This window comes from Amia ocellicauda, chromosome 5 (assembly GCF_036373705.1).
Source record: "Amia ocellicauda isolate fAmiCal2 chromosome 5, fAmiCal2.hap1, whole genome shotgun sequence".
In the NCBI taxonomy this organism is placed as follows: domain Eukaryota; kingdom Metazoa; phylum Chordata; class Actinopteri; order Amiiformes; family Amiidae; genus Amia; species Amia ocellicauda.
Genome location: NC_089854.1, coordinates 38433253 through 38451071, shown reverse-complemented (window position 1 = coordinate 38451071; position 17819 = coordinate 38433253). Strand labels below are relative to the sequence as shown.

General features: G+C 37.5%; 1 protein-coding gene across 2 annotated transcripts; it reads left to right on the top strand.

Moving 5' to 3' along the window:
• Nucleotides 1-314: 314 nt before the first annotated feature.
• On the top strand, nt 315-17348 carry podxl (podocalyxin-like). 2 transcript variants are annotated; one of them, XM_066705128.1, is made up of 8 exons: nt 315-745; nt 10526-10852; nt 12366-12913; nt 13672-13692; nt 14398-14530; nt 14646-14689; nt 15054-15191; nt 15532-17348. In XM_066705128.1, exons 1-8 carry the CDS (start codon nt 706-708, stop codon nt 15721-15723), a joined length of 1443 nt encoding a protein of 480 aa, XP_066561225.1. In that variant the 5' UTR covers nt 315-705; the 3' UTR covers nt 15724-17348. The 2 variants fall into 2 exon arrangements, with proteins under 2 accessions (XP_066561225.1, XP_066561224.1); XM_066705127.1 differs by having other exon boundaries at nt 317-745; nt 15529-17348.
• Nucleotides 17349-17819: the final 471 nt, after the last annotated feature.

The following is a 17819-nucleotide window of genomic DNA, read 5'->3' as shown; positions in this document are numbered from 1 at the left end:
TGAATTATACCACCTCCTGTGATGTCCTTTGGCTTTAGTAATAGTATATAGTATTATTAATATAGCATATTGTTTTTATATGAAGTCAAAGACAATTTCCATTGTTCATCTCCCATGAGGACTAGCAGGAGCAGGCAAAAAAAAAATTGTTTAAATGACTTGGCTATAGAAATAAAATGTAGTGCAAATGAAGAAAGGTGTTTTTCAGTGTAAGCAGGGGGGGGGGGGGGGTAGTTGCAGAGGAGTTGTGTCCTTGTGGGCAGTGCCAGGACAGGGAACAGCTGAACTCCTAGCTCTATAAAGCACACATCCCGCCTGGCCACTAGCTTGCCTTGTGAGCACAATGACTGTAGAGGCTCTATAGCCAGCAGCAGATCTGCCCTCTCCACATGAATAGCGGGAGCCAGAGAGCCACAGAGCCACAGACGGCAGCTGACATTCATCGCAGCCAAGGAAACCTGGAAAAGCCTTCACTAAATCCTCCGGGGGAGAAAAAAACAGGAACAAAAGCATTCCTGGCTTTCAGCAAAAACAATAACCTCGAAGCAAACTCATTTGGCGCAAACAAAATCCAAGGAGATAAGCATAACCGTGCAGCCCCCTAGCATCAGCAGCAGCAAAACAGCCACTGTTTGAACTGGGGACTGAGCTACAAGTGTGTCCCTGTACCAGTGCTGGCATCTGGGTGGAAAACAGGCACAGACCATGAGGACCGTACGGGTGTTGAGTGAGATTGCGTTGATGGGTAAGTTGATTTTATGTGTCCACTCGGTGTGGTGTGGGATCTGAAGTCGTGGAAAACGTGTCTTGGTCAGCAATGCTTTAAAAGCGTCAGGGCTCAGTGATGCAAGTGTTGCGTTTTCTAACACATGAAGCGAAGTATTGTTGGCGAAACGTTTGGGGGAATTCAAATCTTTCAAGACACGAATGTGCTTGGAAACGATGCAACGTGAGTGACTCGGGTTTTAGATTGATAAAGGGGAAAACAAATAGTTGCTGATATACTAGACACACACGTTTCCTATAGGCTATACAATGACCTGTAAAGCAATCTTCTGCACACAACTCGTCTGGTCGATAGTTTCCCACAGGCTTGCCATGAATATCCAGCATGGGGGTGTAAACTCTGAATTGATGAATTTAAGACGTGCTACTGTACCAGAGCATTACATCATCTGAAGGTACACTTTACATCTGAAGTGCCCTCCCAATAAGTGTTTGCACAACACAACGTGTTTCTTTGGCCTGTATGCATAGATTATAAACTATATAAACTATTAGTATTGTTGCTTTAGTTGTAGTATATCCTGTAGTGTTTGGCATATACAAAGAATATGAAATGATACATCAAAGTATCCTGAAAGCAACTGTAAGTTCCTAATGCTGGGTATAAATGCAGGTGGTATTTGTTAAAACAAACAAAAACAGACACAAAACTGTTCATGCACTTAATGATATAAGTGGGTCTGTAAAAGCACACATACAGCAGAGCAGCACATTCTGGAATTTCTCATTTACAGCAAATTGGTCCCAGGATCTTGGGAGTTATCTGCAAATCGCAGAGTGGTCAGCTTGGGGGAGTGCTGTGTCCAAGAGACAGGGAGCAGCTGCCCACTTGAGTGTTTAAGATCTGAGGCAGTTCGCATCAGTGCTGTGATGTGAGGGGGACCTGGGACTGCTGAGGTGGTTATGTTCAAGAGCTGCTTAACTAGAAATGGTTGACAGGGGAGTATTCTTCTGAATTTAATAAGACGTGTTGCACCTGTCGCAAATAAATGCCAGGTTTTGCAAGATGTTTGTTGATCTTTCTTTCACTATTCTACTCAAATGTAACAATTGTTTACTGTGCCATGTATACTGTGATATATTGTAACAATTGTAAGTATGCTTATAAATATTATAATAATAATAAATAGCAATATATCTTTATTAAATCTCTTGTTACATGTTTCTTATAAGCTTTTATAATATGGAATTAAACATTTGTAAAGAACAGTCCACTTCTGAGAATCTTGCATTGGTAAAGTTTAAAAAAATGCAACAATGTCTTTGTGTTTCTTTGTATGCACCTTTTCTGCCAGAACAATTAAAGAGGATGGGATTCAACTGTCAGGTGGCCAGAAAAAATATACTTAAAGAGTGCAGTCAACAGTGAGCAAAATAAATAACTTGCATAGGAGAAGCTAACATTTCTGTGAAGTTGTTTGGTCAGATTAATGCAATTGTTTGTTTGTTTGTCTTTGTTTAACTCGGATTCAAGATTCTGTCTGTGGTCCATTATCAAACAAGGTAGCAATATTACAATTTCGGAGTGCATCACAGTTTCAGACCCTGGATTACATACTAAGAAAAGGCAACATAAATGGACCGTTTTCCATAACAGTCCAGTTTGATGCGAAACATCTTAGTTCAAACACTTTATGACAAAAAATAAGGGAGACTTTTGAATACTAAACCCCAAATTAATACAAAATTCTCAGCGATATTCACATTTACATAGGATTACCAGAAAGTAAGAAATATAGTACTGTGTACACATTTGTTGCACACTATATATATGCATTGCAGTATTTATGTTTTTTTTTTTTTTAATACATTACATTACAACAATAGGAAGATATTGGACTGAAATGTTATTTTTCTCTTTCAGTGTAAAGAGTGAGAACAATAGAAAGGAAAGGCCTCCGTTATCAATGCTGTAATAAGACAAGGTGTGGCGTGTCCTTTTCCAGCTATTTAATAGAGCTCCTCAAGTATTTCCTTGTGTGTCCAGACAGTAAGGATATACACTCTCTCTGTGGGCTGTTTGAAAGGGTGCCACATCAGAATGGCAGGTCTTTTTGTGAAGTATAGTTAGTTTGAAGTATAACTTTAAGAATTTAGAAGTGATTTACAACACAAAAATAACAATATAGGAGTAGGGCTGTGGCTGTGTGCTATTAATTTAACCGTATTTATTAATGCTGCAAACATTGCTGTACAGTGTTCATTTAACATCATTATTTACATCATAATGTTCATTATTTAAATTGCAACCTAGGACTATTTAATATATTTTGTTATTTTGTGTTTTTGTGGGTTTGCTCGGAATATACCTGCTTTTATTTTTCAGATAAAGCCTCTGGTTCTTTTTGTAAGATTATAAAACAACTGTAATTGACCGTAAATCTGTATTCTTGAGTAACAATGTGTTACAATGCAGGGTTTGTATGTATGTTCCCTACTTATCAAAATATCTACATTGCCTCCAGTCCTGAAGATTTTAAGGCTGCTTCTCTGAAATTATTGAATCTAATAATAATAATTTACAATAATATACATTGTAATGTACAGTATATACATATTTCACTGCAAAAAACATCAGTGGCAAGTTTTAATGAATGGCTAAAAACTTTGCTATGCACGGGACAAATGCATGTTAAGCTGAAGTGTAAGCTATAAGAACAAAGTCATTCTTATGCTGAACACTGTGCCACAGAGCAGCAAATACCTGAAATCCAATCTTACATTAAACTAGAAAAATTGTAAGTATTTACAAAATAAAACCATAATTATTGTAAAAAAAAACCTTTGCAGATGTTTAAATGTGCAAATATTATAAATTTTGCTTAATACATCACATTCTTTTCACCAAAAAATTCTGATATTTTTCCAGCAATACGTTATATTGAATCAGTGGCAATCTCTCCAGGCTTCACTTAGCTTCATTGACTACAGCTTTCATAAGGATTGTCACCTGTGTATGTAAGAAATCACACCTTCCTGTAGGAATTAACAAGGCGGTTAATAGGTACATTCACTAAGAAGTTTAATAAAAACCTGCAGGCCCCATCCCAGAACTAAATCGGAGAAAATAAACGGACAATAGAGAACATTTTCAAGTTAAACAGCACTTTGAATTTCCACATATTTGATTTAGTGATATTTTAACAAGTTTCACAAAAAACTAAGAGCGTGTCGGCCCTCCTTTAAGACAAACACATAAACCAGAAAAAAGACTGGGACACTCTTACAATCTTATTTTAAAAAAGGGCATTTAAAAGCAATGTCAGTAGCCTTTCTTCCTTGGACATATATTTGTTTTCTGTAGTATACTGCCAGACAGGGACCTGTGTGTTGGAGGCTTGTGAATGGACCACCAGTTGCAGCTTCTGACCTCAGAGAAGAATCTAGCGGCGCTTCGGCCTGACTGTAAATAGCCCTTCAAGGCCCTACCTGATGTGACTAACGACTGAAAGGAATTACTGTCTTTCAATGTGACGTGCTCAACACCCCTTCCCTCATTGTCTTTTTAATACAATGTTTTACACTTGGCGCCCATGCATTCCTGAATAGTGGCTTTATCTCCAACTGTAGGGTCTCAGATGTGTAAAGAAGGGCCCATCTATGGTGGGGCTGTGGAATTAATTCTCCATATGAACCCCTGAATGGTGTGCCTTCCCACTGACACTCACCAGGGAGGTTCTTCAGATGCCATGCGTCGCTCCACTAAAGAGATTTGTCACACCATGGGGCTTGGCTCAAAGACTATCCACTTTGGCAGTCACTTGGCAAAAAAAAAAGGGTTCATTGTTTCCAGCTTGCAATCTAACTGGGATTGTTTGTGACTGCGGGCTGTTTCACACGTGACACCTACTCTCATTATTTAATAAAGTTATAAATTAATTGATTAATTAAAGTATGAATGCATTTATGAATTTATTTATTAAAGGCGCACATTAAAATGAATCCCGTTGAGTTGTTTTCACACAATGTTTTAGCGAAGATTATTACATTATTTTTGTTTATTTGTTAGTTTGTTCTTTAATGATTGTTGGTAACATCAGTAGGGAAAGACCACACACATTCATCATTCTGGAAATATTAAGCAGGCTTTTCAACTCTCATTTGTGATTCTGTAAAATCCCAGTGCTACGCTGACCAAGCTAAAACTTTTAGAAGCATCAAGGTTACAAAACTAAACTGTAATTGTAATGTTTACAGATGTCCCTATCTGAGGGTCTGTGCAGGTTTTTTTTGTGGTTTTGAAAAAGGAGACTTCAGTAACTCAGAGTGAGGGGTTATTTTTACAACATACCCAGGAAAGCACACAATTGAATTCCCTCCCTTTGGCAGTGTCTTTCTTTAATTGTGTACAAACAAGCCTGACACAAAATAGGATTGAGTTCACTCCTGCTGTGCATAAACAGGACCTAACCACAAGGCCCTGAGCGAAGACTGGCTTTAACACACAAGGTTAATTACAATTGACCTTTATTGTTTCCAATATATAAAAAAAAGAAAAAAGTTTACAGTATCAGAAGACTTCAAAGAGTTAGTGTCTGCTTCTCGAAGGAATATAATGAAGATGGTCAGGTGACACCTCTCTGCACATTTTATTAAATAACAAAAATGTAAAAGAAACCAAGAAATAAAACAAGACTTGTAGGTCCTTTACTGAAGCATGATTATATCCTGCTCCATATGAAAATGAATTAACTCCTTAAATAAAAAAGTAGAGAAATGTAATCTGACACCAGGTCTTATGCATATTTCGTTTTATTAATCCATAATATAACTAAATGCCAGAACCTAAAAGTCAGGTTCCTGTTACACTACTTCATTATCTTTTCGCGTAATTTCAGATTAGCTGTTGATTTAATTCCCCCTGTGCCCCCGTCCCCCCGAGATAGATTAGATAGCATTAGATTTAAATATGAATGCCTCTGAATAACTGATTTAGACAAGCCAAATGAAAAAGCTACAGTCTTGTTCTCACATACAAGCCTACTAAAAAATGTTTGAGTGTCTCTTGTCAGGTGCAGCATGGTCTAACCTGTGGCCATTTAAAGTAATGAAAATGCACAACAGGAAGAATGCATTTTCGTTCTCCAAATTAACTCCAAGAATCAGGTGTTTGTGATGCACTGCAGGGCCCCGAGCTGTGGAATTCGGACAGCAGATAAAGCTGGTAAACTCCCGATCAATCAGGCTTTTGCCACCAGTTAAAAAACAGATGGCCCGGTAATTTGAGGGGTCAGTAAGGGTTATCTAAAAGATAACGGAAATCTGCTGGTGGAAACGATACAATACAGATATCTTCAGTTGACATGATATATAACTTCCACACAGCAATAATTATAATGAATGCAGGCCTATAACATGTTTGTACTGTTAATTCTTCATTTGTATTATTTATTTAACATTTGATCACAAATTTTGCTATTCATTTTATTTGATGTCAGAAATAATAAAATCTATTCTGTATTAAATCAGAGAGATTTCCTGACAGTATAGCGTGTGGAGAGCGTTTCAGTCTAAAATGGTAGTTGTTTACCCTATGCCTTGTGTGAACATCTGTACAATTATGGAGACTTAATAGTTTCCAAAGCCCGCTGTGCTGGATATTTGCTGGTATTAGAAATTTAGACCTGCACTCATTGGGAAATCTCTTTCATGGCACGCTACACAACAGCTCAGTATTTAAACTGCAAGGTGAAGGTGAATGTCTGCTGTGTGTTTTGGGTTCAGAGACCCTGCTTCTCTCATAGGGTTATGAAGATGTTTGCCACATTGTCCAGAGAGCAACAGTAATAGCTGTGATTAGTGAAGGGTGCAATGTCACGTTAAACAGGTTGCTACTAAAAGCCTACGAGTGAATAGACATGTGAATTGAGATGATAAGAGATTCTCAATGCGCAGGTTACAAATCACACACACAGCTGTAATGTTTTCCATTCTTTTGTCTTCTCCCAATTGCCAGGGCTTATCAGCAAAATCCCCCCCACCCCTACCGCTTCTGAAACAATGCCTCTGTGCCAGCTGTCCCTGTTTGATTGCCGAGCAGACAGCAGTGTTTTAATTGCACAGGGTATCTTGCACCAAGTGTCTGTCTGGGGCGCCAGATCTTATCTGTTTTCTTTTAATCGAATGGTCATTAATAAATCTGTCCCCTCACTGTTAGTCATCAGAGTATACAGTTTTAATTAATGTTTAAATACAGGCCAAAGACTGGAAGAATGTAAGACGTGGGTGCGTCCAGGCAGGAACACAATACGCACTTAAAAATGAATAGATGAGTGGCCATATGTTTTATACTAAGACATTGAAATACCACCCACTCTGTCATGCTTACTCAGGGCACCTAGTTTGGGATTAAACAATTACTTTGGTATGTTTATTGAAGAGGATATGTGGATTCCTATAATTATTCTAGTTATTCTAATGCTACGTCAGATTTATTTAAAAATAATTAATGTTCTAGTTTTGTAACAAAGTATCAACATTGCCTAACCTTGTAAGATTCTGATCCCTAGATGTATCAGATTGATCACTAATGATCTAAAATTGCATTTGTAAACCAGACTGATGGTCTCTTCTTGTTTAGGCTTGGAGTTTGATAGGGAAGTTCGCACAAAAAAAAGTTTACATGGGTAAATTTGTTCCAAATCACAGAGGCTGGGAGAGATAGGGGATGAAAATACAAGTTTTACAAATTCAAGCTACCTATGTTTAAACTTATCATTACTATGCCTATAAAAGTATCGGTTCAAAATAAAATGGGAAAATGCAGACGTTTTGTAAATGTATTGATATTAATTTTCAGCACATTTATAACGGAAGTGCCTAAATGATTGCTTATGATTCAGGCCCTTGATCCTGTAATATGAAAACGTCTCTGTGTACAGCTTGTGATTAGAATGCAGCTTGAATCATCTGTTTGCAGCTTCCCTAGACCGACCCGCTGCTTATGCACAACAGAGGTCGAGTCTTCTGGGACTCACAGCTTCAGTTCATCTCAAACTAAAATCTAGATTACATTTTACATTCTTACATTTTATATTTCATCCAGTCATTACAGGACGGGACAGCAAACACAGGTATAGATTTACACAAAGAAAATAGGGTCTCTTAAGTTCCACCATTTTGCAGTTAAGTTCACCCTTTACATTTTTTTATTTTACACACATTATTGTGATACATGTTGCAGAGTTATGATTAATGTTATCCCATAATAAAGTCTATGATTATGTTGACTGTTTTTTCTGATTAATTTATGTTTTATGGGTTTTACGGATAAAAGGTCGCCCTTCTGACGGTGGGGTTTGTACTCTCTGCCACCTTCTTCCCCCAAACGTGAATAACCTTTTTTTTCTGCCAGCTGCTTAATTGGAAAGGAGAGTTTATGGAGAGTCGTGGGAGTTTGGAACAATCTACCCTGCCTGACATTCTGTCCTTGTTTGACTTCGAGATCGAGAACAGCAGTTTTATTTTTCTCCTCTTCATGCTCGAAATGAAAGAAGCAAAGCTACTGTGAGGATCATAGGCAGCATAGTACTGCAACCAATACGATTGACATGGACCAGTATAGGAGAAGCATACTGTCTATATTTCCTCTCAAGGAACTCCTGGTATTAATGATACATTGCTTGACTATATACAGCCAATAGCAGTCCCGCCCTGCCTTTTTCAGTTATGGAAAAGTACATAAAGTACACACATGCTGCAAGCTGAAAAAAGACCAATTGGCCACTAGAGTTACTACAATGGTTTAAGAAATGTCACGGGTACCCTGGCCCCCACTTATTTCCTCCCTGTGGTATTCAACCCAGAATGACATTTGCACTAAATAAAATAAATAAAAAGAGTCCCTCCCTGGCTCTGTTCTTCTTTTCTCATGGCTCTAGGCACTATAATCTGAAGGGGAAGTAAACACAGCTGGGTGGTGTTTATCAAGCTACTTATCAGTGTGACATCCCATTTGGGGAAAATAGAAATAGTTTGCATGTACCTACGGATGGGAAGTGTCAAAATACATGTATTTGAAGTATGTGTTTTCATTACATTTTTGTAGTTTTGTCATTTGTATTTTCAAGACTATTTTGTAAGTAATTCATATTTTGTATTAAAAATACTAACTTGAGCATTTTGTATTTGACAAAACACTCAAAATAAATATGGTTGAAAACATTGATTTCAAATGAAAAAAGAACAAGAAAAAATGTTATGATTTCAGCACAGCAGGGAAGAAAAGTTACGTGAAAAGCATTTGTACATGCCTTAGTATATGGTGATAACCAGAGGGGGTGTCCTTTAAGCCAAAATGCACATTAAAAAGTGCTTTGGCTCTACAAATTCATAACCTCTTCTTGTCTGAAGCCATAATCAGCCACACTGTCTTTGTCAAGAACAGTGGACAAGTTTGAGGCGACCTAATTCCAGAACATGAGCACATCAGGGCCTTCCCATAACATGTGCAACAAGGTCCCAGTGGTCCCCTGAGGACATAAATTAATCTCCAAATGGCATTGTTTCAAATGGAGGGTGTGATTGCTAACAAGTATACCATTAGTGGCAGCAGTCAGTCAGTCTTTCACTCCTCAGTGCATGAAGCTTTGAAAAGACAAGGCAGACTCAGACCTTCAGAGCGATTATTTTTGACATCTTCTTTTGTTTGAAAACAACTTAATGCTTCTTTTGTGAATATACATTTGGTTTGAGTAAGACATTGTTCTAAAACTCAGGGGACCATTTAAGACCAGTTAGGAGTTCTTGCCAGCATTGTTACTATTTAGTTTATTAACGTAGTCGGAATGGGTGTGTTTGACATCACTTCCTACGTTATTATTTCAGACATCCTGTGAACTATAATTAGATGCATAGCCCCTGTTCCTTGGAGGAACCCTGTTATATTTTAGGTGGGAGGATTACCACTGTTACAGCTCTATAATTAAAGAGAGATTGCACAATTGTTCTCTAATTTTATCAAAAGATTTTCCTTACTTTTGGACTGAGTTAGAGTATAAATGTGGCGCCCAATGCACCCCATCTCTCCAGCAGGAATGTGACTGATGGTCTATGGCAGGAAGTTCATGTTCTCCCACACTCTCGCTTCTCCAAAGACTACAGTTTAGCTCTGGTTACCTATAGACTAGCAGCCATAAGAGACTCCAGAAAGATGATGCTGTTGGGCATTTCTTACAATACAGGCCCACCCTCCCTTTTCTCAAATACATTGATCTGTGCATTATGTTTTTATTGAACACAATAAAAAGTTGCTATTTCGGGTTTGAAGAAAAAAAGAAAAACACATGGCAGCTGTATGTCCTCTTCAGGTGACTGCATTTTCTACATTGCTCTTTTACAAGACAGTGGAGTCTTTTTCAAGTGTTTTGTGTGTATCAGTCACACTGGTTGTTGTTCTGTAAGCCTTTGATCTTTACTTTCCAATAAAAAGTGATGACAATATTGTTGAAACACCTTTGTGCCTTTACCAGTTGGAGGAGAAATCCAACGCTTTCTCGTACTTCAAAGAAGTGTCCCATTCTGGTTCAGATCAGAAAGAGAACATTTCCACAATGAGACTGATTGTTGTGGCATCTAGCTCACTGTACAGCTTGATACTCATTATCAAGACATGATATTAGCCCATGCCAGGTTTGTATTTTAAATAGAAGTTCTGTGTTCAATGATTGTTTTCTAATTTATATATATATATATATATAACTTACCTGAGATTTAGATTTGTGTCATTTATGTTTTACAGGGGTTTGGGTGCTCTATGTTTGTGCAGATGATACTGAAAATTCAATTATAACAGCTGGAACTGCCACAACAGCACCTGCATCTACTACAAAAAACATTTCAGCATCACCAAATACCTTAATGCAGTTTTCAACGAAGACACCTACAGTAACTATAAGCAGCATTTCTGCTGAATCCACCACCAACAATACTGCAGAAAGTACATTTGCATCTACAAGGGAAGGCCAATCCAGTACAGCAAAACCACAACTACAGGGTACAACACTGGCTTCAAATACAGCTACAGCCACCAGTAAAGCAAAGGACAATCCTACACCAGTAACTCCTTGTAAGTAGCTCCTTAATATGTTCTATTTTTTAAGTTTCACCAGTATATTCACACTATGATTAAGGCAAAATCCATGGGAGAATTTTCATAATCTCATAACTCAATTCAGTTTAATAAATACATGTTATTTAATAAACAAAACAAACACAAAAACATAATTTTGCTTATTATTTCTATTTTGTTTATTTCTATGATGTAATTCTGGAGGTAAGGGTTCCATGAAAACACATCAATTAGATATAATGCCTAAATTGTAATACCTTTCAGTTTATAATTAGCCAATTATTGATTACATAATATTTTTGTCACACTATACCATAATGATATTGTTAATTAATTGATGTATGAATACTACAGGAATAACACATCCATGCCTCATGCACTTCATCCAAGTTAAGCTGTTAATCACATGTATAACAAGGTGAGGGTCAGGGCTAGGTTTAAGGTCAGGGTTTATACATGTGATCAACATCAGAACTCAGCAGAAGTTCAGGAGGCATTTATACGTCACTCCTGTGGGAATCAGACATTAATTAAAAATTGATGCCCATTATTCTAAAGTGTTACCAATAATCCTTTAGATCTACTCCACTGGATTGCATACATTTCTTATGTAAACTGCCATACAGCTATCAAGTTATCCGAGATTATACTATTAATAATATGTTTTATATGTTGTTGTTTTTTGTAATCCTTAGTTTCTTTCTTGATTGTTTGTTTTCTCTTTACACATTCTGGATCTGTGTTTTTCATTCGGTTAAAATAAAATACTTAGGCTAAAGCAGACACAAGTAGCAAGGCATTGTTGTTATAGTGCCCTCTGTTGGATGAAAGCAGAGGTGCACCTAGGTTTTGCCATAGCATGTAGCTCTTACATAGAGCAGGGGTTCCCAAAGTGCGGCCCGGGGGCCAAATGCAGCCCTTGAGGATGTTTGGTGCGGCCCCCCAAAGCCAACCTTCAACCACCCCTTTTCTGAACTATATTTTTACACTTTCTGTACATTTTCTGTTACGAATTGCACATGTAATTTAGGGAAAAATAATAAAACAACAATTAAAGTTCATAAATGTTCCCTAACAGAAATGTATAGGAAATAAAAAAGGTATGATTTGGGACATATTTTGTTTTCATTGGTGATTCATTTTCTACTGCGGTCCCCGCATCCCATGCAACCCTGAAATTGGCCCTCCATCACCAGACATTGGGAACCCCTACTCTAGAGTAAGGATTAAAAACCTCTAAAACTGATATGGAAATACTAATGCAGCAGGAGAAGAGAGTGCACTCTAGCCACCAGGGCTGATCCTTTGATGATGCAGTCATATCGCCTCCATCTGCTATGGAAAACTTGAAGAAGAAAACCCAAGATTAAACACACCAACACCAAATGCAGCTTTCATGGGTGTATTCTGTGTTGCAAGGTGTTATATTTGTGCAGTGATGATATGTGATGTAAAACTGTAAACTGAACTGGTAGTAAAACCATGTTTCCTACTTTTTTTGTCCTGACAGCAACAACTCCCAATCCAAATTCAACTGATCGAAAGACAGAGACTTCACAGTCAACCTCTTTGGCTCAAGGTCAAGCTGTTGTAGCTACTGCTGTTAAAACTGCAGCTACTACTACTATTACTAATCCTAGTACTACTATTACTAATCCTAGTACTACTATAACTAATCCTAGTACTACTACTACTAATCCTAGTACTACTACTACTAATCCTAGTACTACTACTACTAATCCTAGTAATACTACAAGTAATCCTAGTACTACTACTACTAAGCCTAATATTGTTATCAATAATCATAGTTCTACTACTAATTATCCTAGTACTGGTAATACTAATCCCAGTACTACTAATATTAATATTAATAATGGTAATGTTAATTATGCTAAACCGACAGTTTCACACCCTTCACCAAAAACAACTTCTGGCAGGCAGTCTACTGAAACAAAAAATACAGAAATATCATCACACCCTACTTCTGGGAAGTGTGAATCTACCACTATCACAATTATTGAAAAGACATGGAAAGTTCTTCCCCTCCCCGGAGTAATGGTAAGTTTGCTGATTAATTAAGATGGTTTAAGTTTTTTGTGATGAAAGTATGCCCAATGCTTCTTTTTTTTTTTTTTTGCAGTCTTCCTTTCACAGTTGTATTTGAGTACAATTTCCCAGTGAGATCATCATTTGAACCACCTGTGTATATACAGCATTGATTCAGTGACAGTTAACACTCCAGGATTACACATTTTTACTTGCAGCTTTCAAAGTTAGGTCAAGGAAATACATGCAATAGAATGTGAATTCTAACGTTAGTTAGAATAGCTATGATATGCTGCAAATCTATCATCCTGTAGTAAAAAACTTCTGTCAGCAATGAAATGATTGGTGATTGGATTATCTTTAGTAAATGAGTGCAAACATTGGTAGATATTTGTCTCACTGGTGCATTTGCCTTGCTATCAACCTTTCAAGGCACTGGCCACTTGATCCAGATTGTCTCATTGTTGCACTTATTCTGTGATTAGGCCCTATAAGTTGCATGACTGAGCTTTTCTAAACTGTGTCAGTCATGCCAAAGCTCTCTGCTTATGTGAGGATCTACACTCTGCCTATGCTGTCTACTGGGGGAGAAAGGATTACCCAAAGTCTACTGTCTCTTTAATTTCTCCCTGTATTTATGAGATTTTTCTAGACTCTGCTGGAGCATAATACATTAATTATCTTGGAAAGAATGGATATTACAGTGTTGCCATGGGGATTTTAATTGAACTATATCTGTGTAACCCATTTTGCTTTTGTTGCCCCAACAGCTCTCCAAAGACTGTGAACTGGTAAGAGCACATTTATATAAATATTAATAATAGTTATTGGGAATCCCCACCCTCCTTGTTGTTTTATGTTAATCAAACTCTTTTTTATATAATTGCACATATACAGTATATTGAATTTTAGTGTAGTGATACTATATATAGGGTGTTTTGGGCGTTGTTTTCTTTCCCAGGACTGAATTTGAGTTGTTGCTCACTTTACTTTTAACACTTATTTTTATGTTGTTTTAGTCAGTTATAGGAACAGGAAAAGAGGGAACCATGTTTTTAAAATGATCCCACGCTCAGTTAGTGGAAAATATGCTTCCATGGAAAAAAAAAACAAAAACTGTAACTGTTTTTTTCCTTTTATCACATCCCACTGGGGGAGATTGATAATTTGAAACCTGCTGCGTTCAGATAGGATATTTCCTAAAAACAAGTGTAGCCACAGGATATGTTGTATTTCAATTTCTTGGAAGGAGTTTTTACCTGTCTTTGGTATGTTAAAGATCTGCAAAGTGGGTAATGCATTACAAAATACATTAATACTAATCACTCAAATTCCTTATTAATGAAACATTGTTTGTTTGTTTCATGGTGTTTTGGAGGTCAACTGTTAATGTATTGTCCAGTTCTTGAAGAGATCTCATTGTTTCCTTTGTCCCTGTGACATCACTTTTAGGCGTATACTACTTCAGGTTGTGCATTTCTTCTTTTTCTGTCTAGAAAGACAATGATAAAGAACATGCTATTGAAGTGTGTAAGGAGCTGAAGAAACAATGTACCTTTGAAGTGAATTGCATCATGAACGTTACAAAAGTAAATGGGACACTACAGTTTTTGTCTGGGGACATTAGAGGTGGGTTTTCTCCTCTTTTATTTTTTATTCACAATGATAAATAATTACTTTTACTAATAATGATTCTAACTTAATGTGTCATTAAGCTTTTTTCTGTCTGTTTTTGTCACTGCAGTCAGCCAAAGTCACCTGGAAAAGATCAGCCAGCAAGTGCAAAAGGTTAAAAGGACTGCTCACTTTGTGTTCAGAGTATTTTATTTGCATTTCTTTCACTACTAACAGAACATTAATGGTTTGAGTTTAGATTACATTTCCTAACTCTGATCCCCCCCTCAATTGTAAACTTTCTGTATATAGCTGCCTCTCTGTATATCACACTTTTCTTTCCCACACATTCCCAGAGGGAGTTTATATTCATTAACCTGTTGTACAGTAATCGACATTATAACGCATTGAGCATGTAACACAAACACATTTCAACACAAAGATACAGGGTTAATTCTTTTTCTACATGACAGGATTGTGTGTGTGTGCAGAATAGGCTGAGATCCATCGTGCTAATGTTCTGTGACTGTCTCCATAGAGGAATGAAGAGAAACAGAAACAGCAACAGGACCTGACACTGATCGCTATTCTTGCGTCTTGCGGCGGACTCCTAATCATAATCGTTGGATTCATTATGTATATTCTCTGCCAACGGAAATCCTACCGAAAGAATCAGGTGAGCACGGATTTGCTTTTAAATGTAGTAGTACAGGTGTATTTATGTTATTTTCAATCAAGTCATTTTATTTCACTTGTCACCAACATGAAGTACAACCCTTTCAATACTGTGTCTGGGAAAGCTGTACGTTTTTGTAACTAAAGAAAAGAAAATATATATGAAGAAGTTTATAACCATGTTCAGATAGAATACACCACTGACTGAAACTCCATAACTTGAAAGTGAAATGTTAACAAAAACACATAAATACGTGTCATATGTCTCCCCTCCCCGCATACTAGTGGGTTTTTGTAATGCACCGTAATGTATGCATACTCTTTCCTGGTCTGTGCAGCAGCAACTGACTGAAGAGCTGCACACAGTGGAAAATGGCTATCATGACAACCCCACCCTGGAGGTGATGGAGATTCAGCCCGAGATGCAGGAGAAGAAGACCCACATAAACGGGGAATTCAACGACAGCTGGATAGTCCCCATCGACAATCTCATTAAGGACGACCACGATGAGGAAGAAGACACCCACCTGTAAAGCAGTGTGATCGGGGGCACGGTTGTAGGTGTGCAGAATAGACTTCATCACACTTTTGTTTGGCATTCATTTGTCCATTAGAGAATCCGATGTAGACATTCTTGGAAATATTTCAATAAGATTCTCTTTCGTTTTCTTTATTATTTTTCTTCTCCGACTTCAATATTTCTCCACCGCATCCTCTGCTGTCGCCACAATACGGGACGACGAAACTCGAAGAAGGTGATGATTAGTGTGACTGGATGAACTTGATCTCTCTTGCATCGCATCCTCAAACAAAACGAATGCCAACACTTACAGCACTGTTACAGACGCCAGTATATGTGATGCATCATACTGCTCTGAGGTGTTTGGCAAGAAGATGCAATTCACACATGACATCACAGACTTTCTGAACAATAGCATACCTTCCCTCTCCCTATTTTAAATGTTTTTCAGGTGATGTTTTTTGGAATATATTTGATAGAAAATGCATTTTTACATGAAAGCAGCATTTACTTCTGTGTATGTATTTCCAGATACCATTTTCTTCAATCTAACATATCTGTGCACATTGTATCATTACTGTCCACGTCAAAAACCTTGGCCACACATCTTGAACACAGTGATGAGGACTTCTTGTGTAAGCAACACAGGGGATTTTAGTAAGCCATCAACAACAATATTAATAGACCTTAAACATATGTTTTTAGGTTTAGGTTTAGGTTTGTGTGTGTGCCTATTTGTTACACTGGGAAAAAAGACACTAAGTAGACACAGAAATACTAAGCAGCATTGCATGGGCCCAGGGAGTGGTTTGCATCTCACTGCTTTTTTATTGCACTATGCTGCAGAAGTGATGTGTTCCCTCTGCAAAGTGTCGAGTTAGATTTCCAATGGACTGTAAAGCATGGGGTTTCTACTCTACCCTTCACATCACAGATTTACCGTAGAAGGGATGCTGCCTTCTTTCTTAATCTAGACGATCGATATACAATAACGGAGTAGCTTGTGCCTTAGAGACTATCTGCTGACGTCTGCCTCGAGTTGGCCTTCTGGCTTGGCTTGCCCCAGGCCTCTAGCTTTGCATGTGCCTGTGACTAAAGCTGGAATCTCAAAGGGTGTGCATTTCCAAACGTCACGTGTCCACTTCTGTACACGTGCATGTCACGCTTTGGAAATCTGACCAAACACGCCAGGGAACACCGTGGAGACCGGTCCATTTCTCCTTTATTGCACCCCATGTGTTCGGACTACTTGCACGTAAAAGACATTTAAAACTCCTGAAGCCGCAATCCACAGTATTGTACGGAGAAGACATTATATATAGAAAAAAAAAGATTCAGATTTTTGTAATCTAACAGTTTGTATTTAAAATATTAAGAGAATACCACAACAAAAATAAACAATCATATTCAAAATAAATATTTAGTATTAAATGAAGGATCATTGTAACGTATTTTGTACAGAATAGATGAAAATGTTTTGTTTTATATATATACGTGTGTGTGTGTGTGTGTATATGCTATACTAGCATAAGGACAGAGGTCTGAAACACTGGAATCTGTAGTGAATACTGATTTTGACAAGGACAGGTGTCTTCATAATTTACTTGTATACCAATAAACATTTTTAGCAAAAACACAGATTAGGTGTCAGTGGAGTGTTTTGTAAAGTGTTACTGAATGATTACTGGCGAGATTGAAAAACATACTTGACAGAGAATGGGTAGAGGTCTGCATGTGCTGTGACAAATGCACAACCCCTTCAAAGAACAGAAATAAAAACTACAAACTCTGAAGTGATCAGGGCATCTTTATCATAGAAGTATTACTTTAAAAAAACACATCACATACATGTGCAATGAAGGAATGTCTGCAGTTAAAAGCTGCCACCAGGTGGTGAAGAAGTGCATTGTAACATGGTATTCAAATTGAATCACAACTGTCACCTCACCTACAAGCCTTTTTCCATGTAAGCTTTTGATTGCCATTAAATTCACAATATTACAAGACCAACTTCGCTTGATAGAAGATGCCCCCTCTTTCTGTGTTCAAAATATAAATGAAGATATAAACACCCTTTCAAAATGTGCCTGGTTTGCAATGGCAAATTCA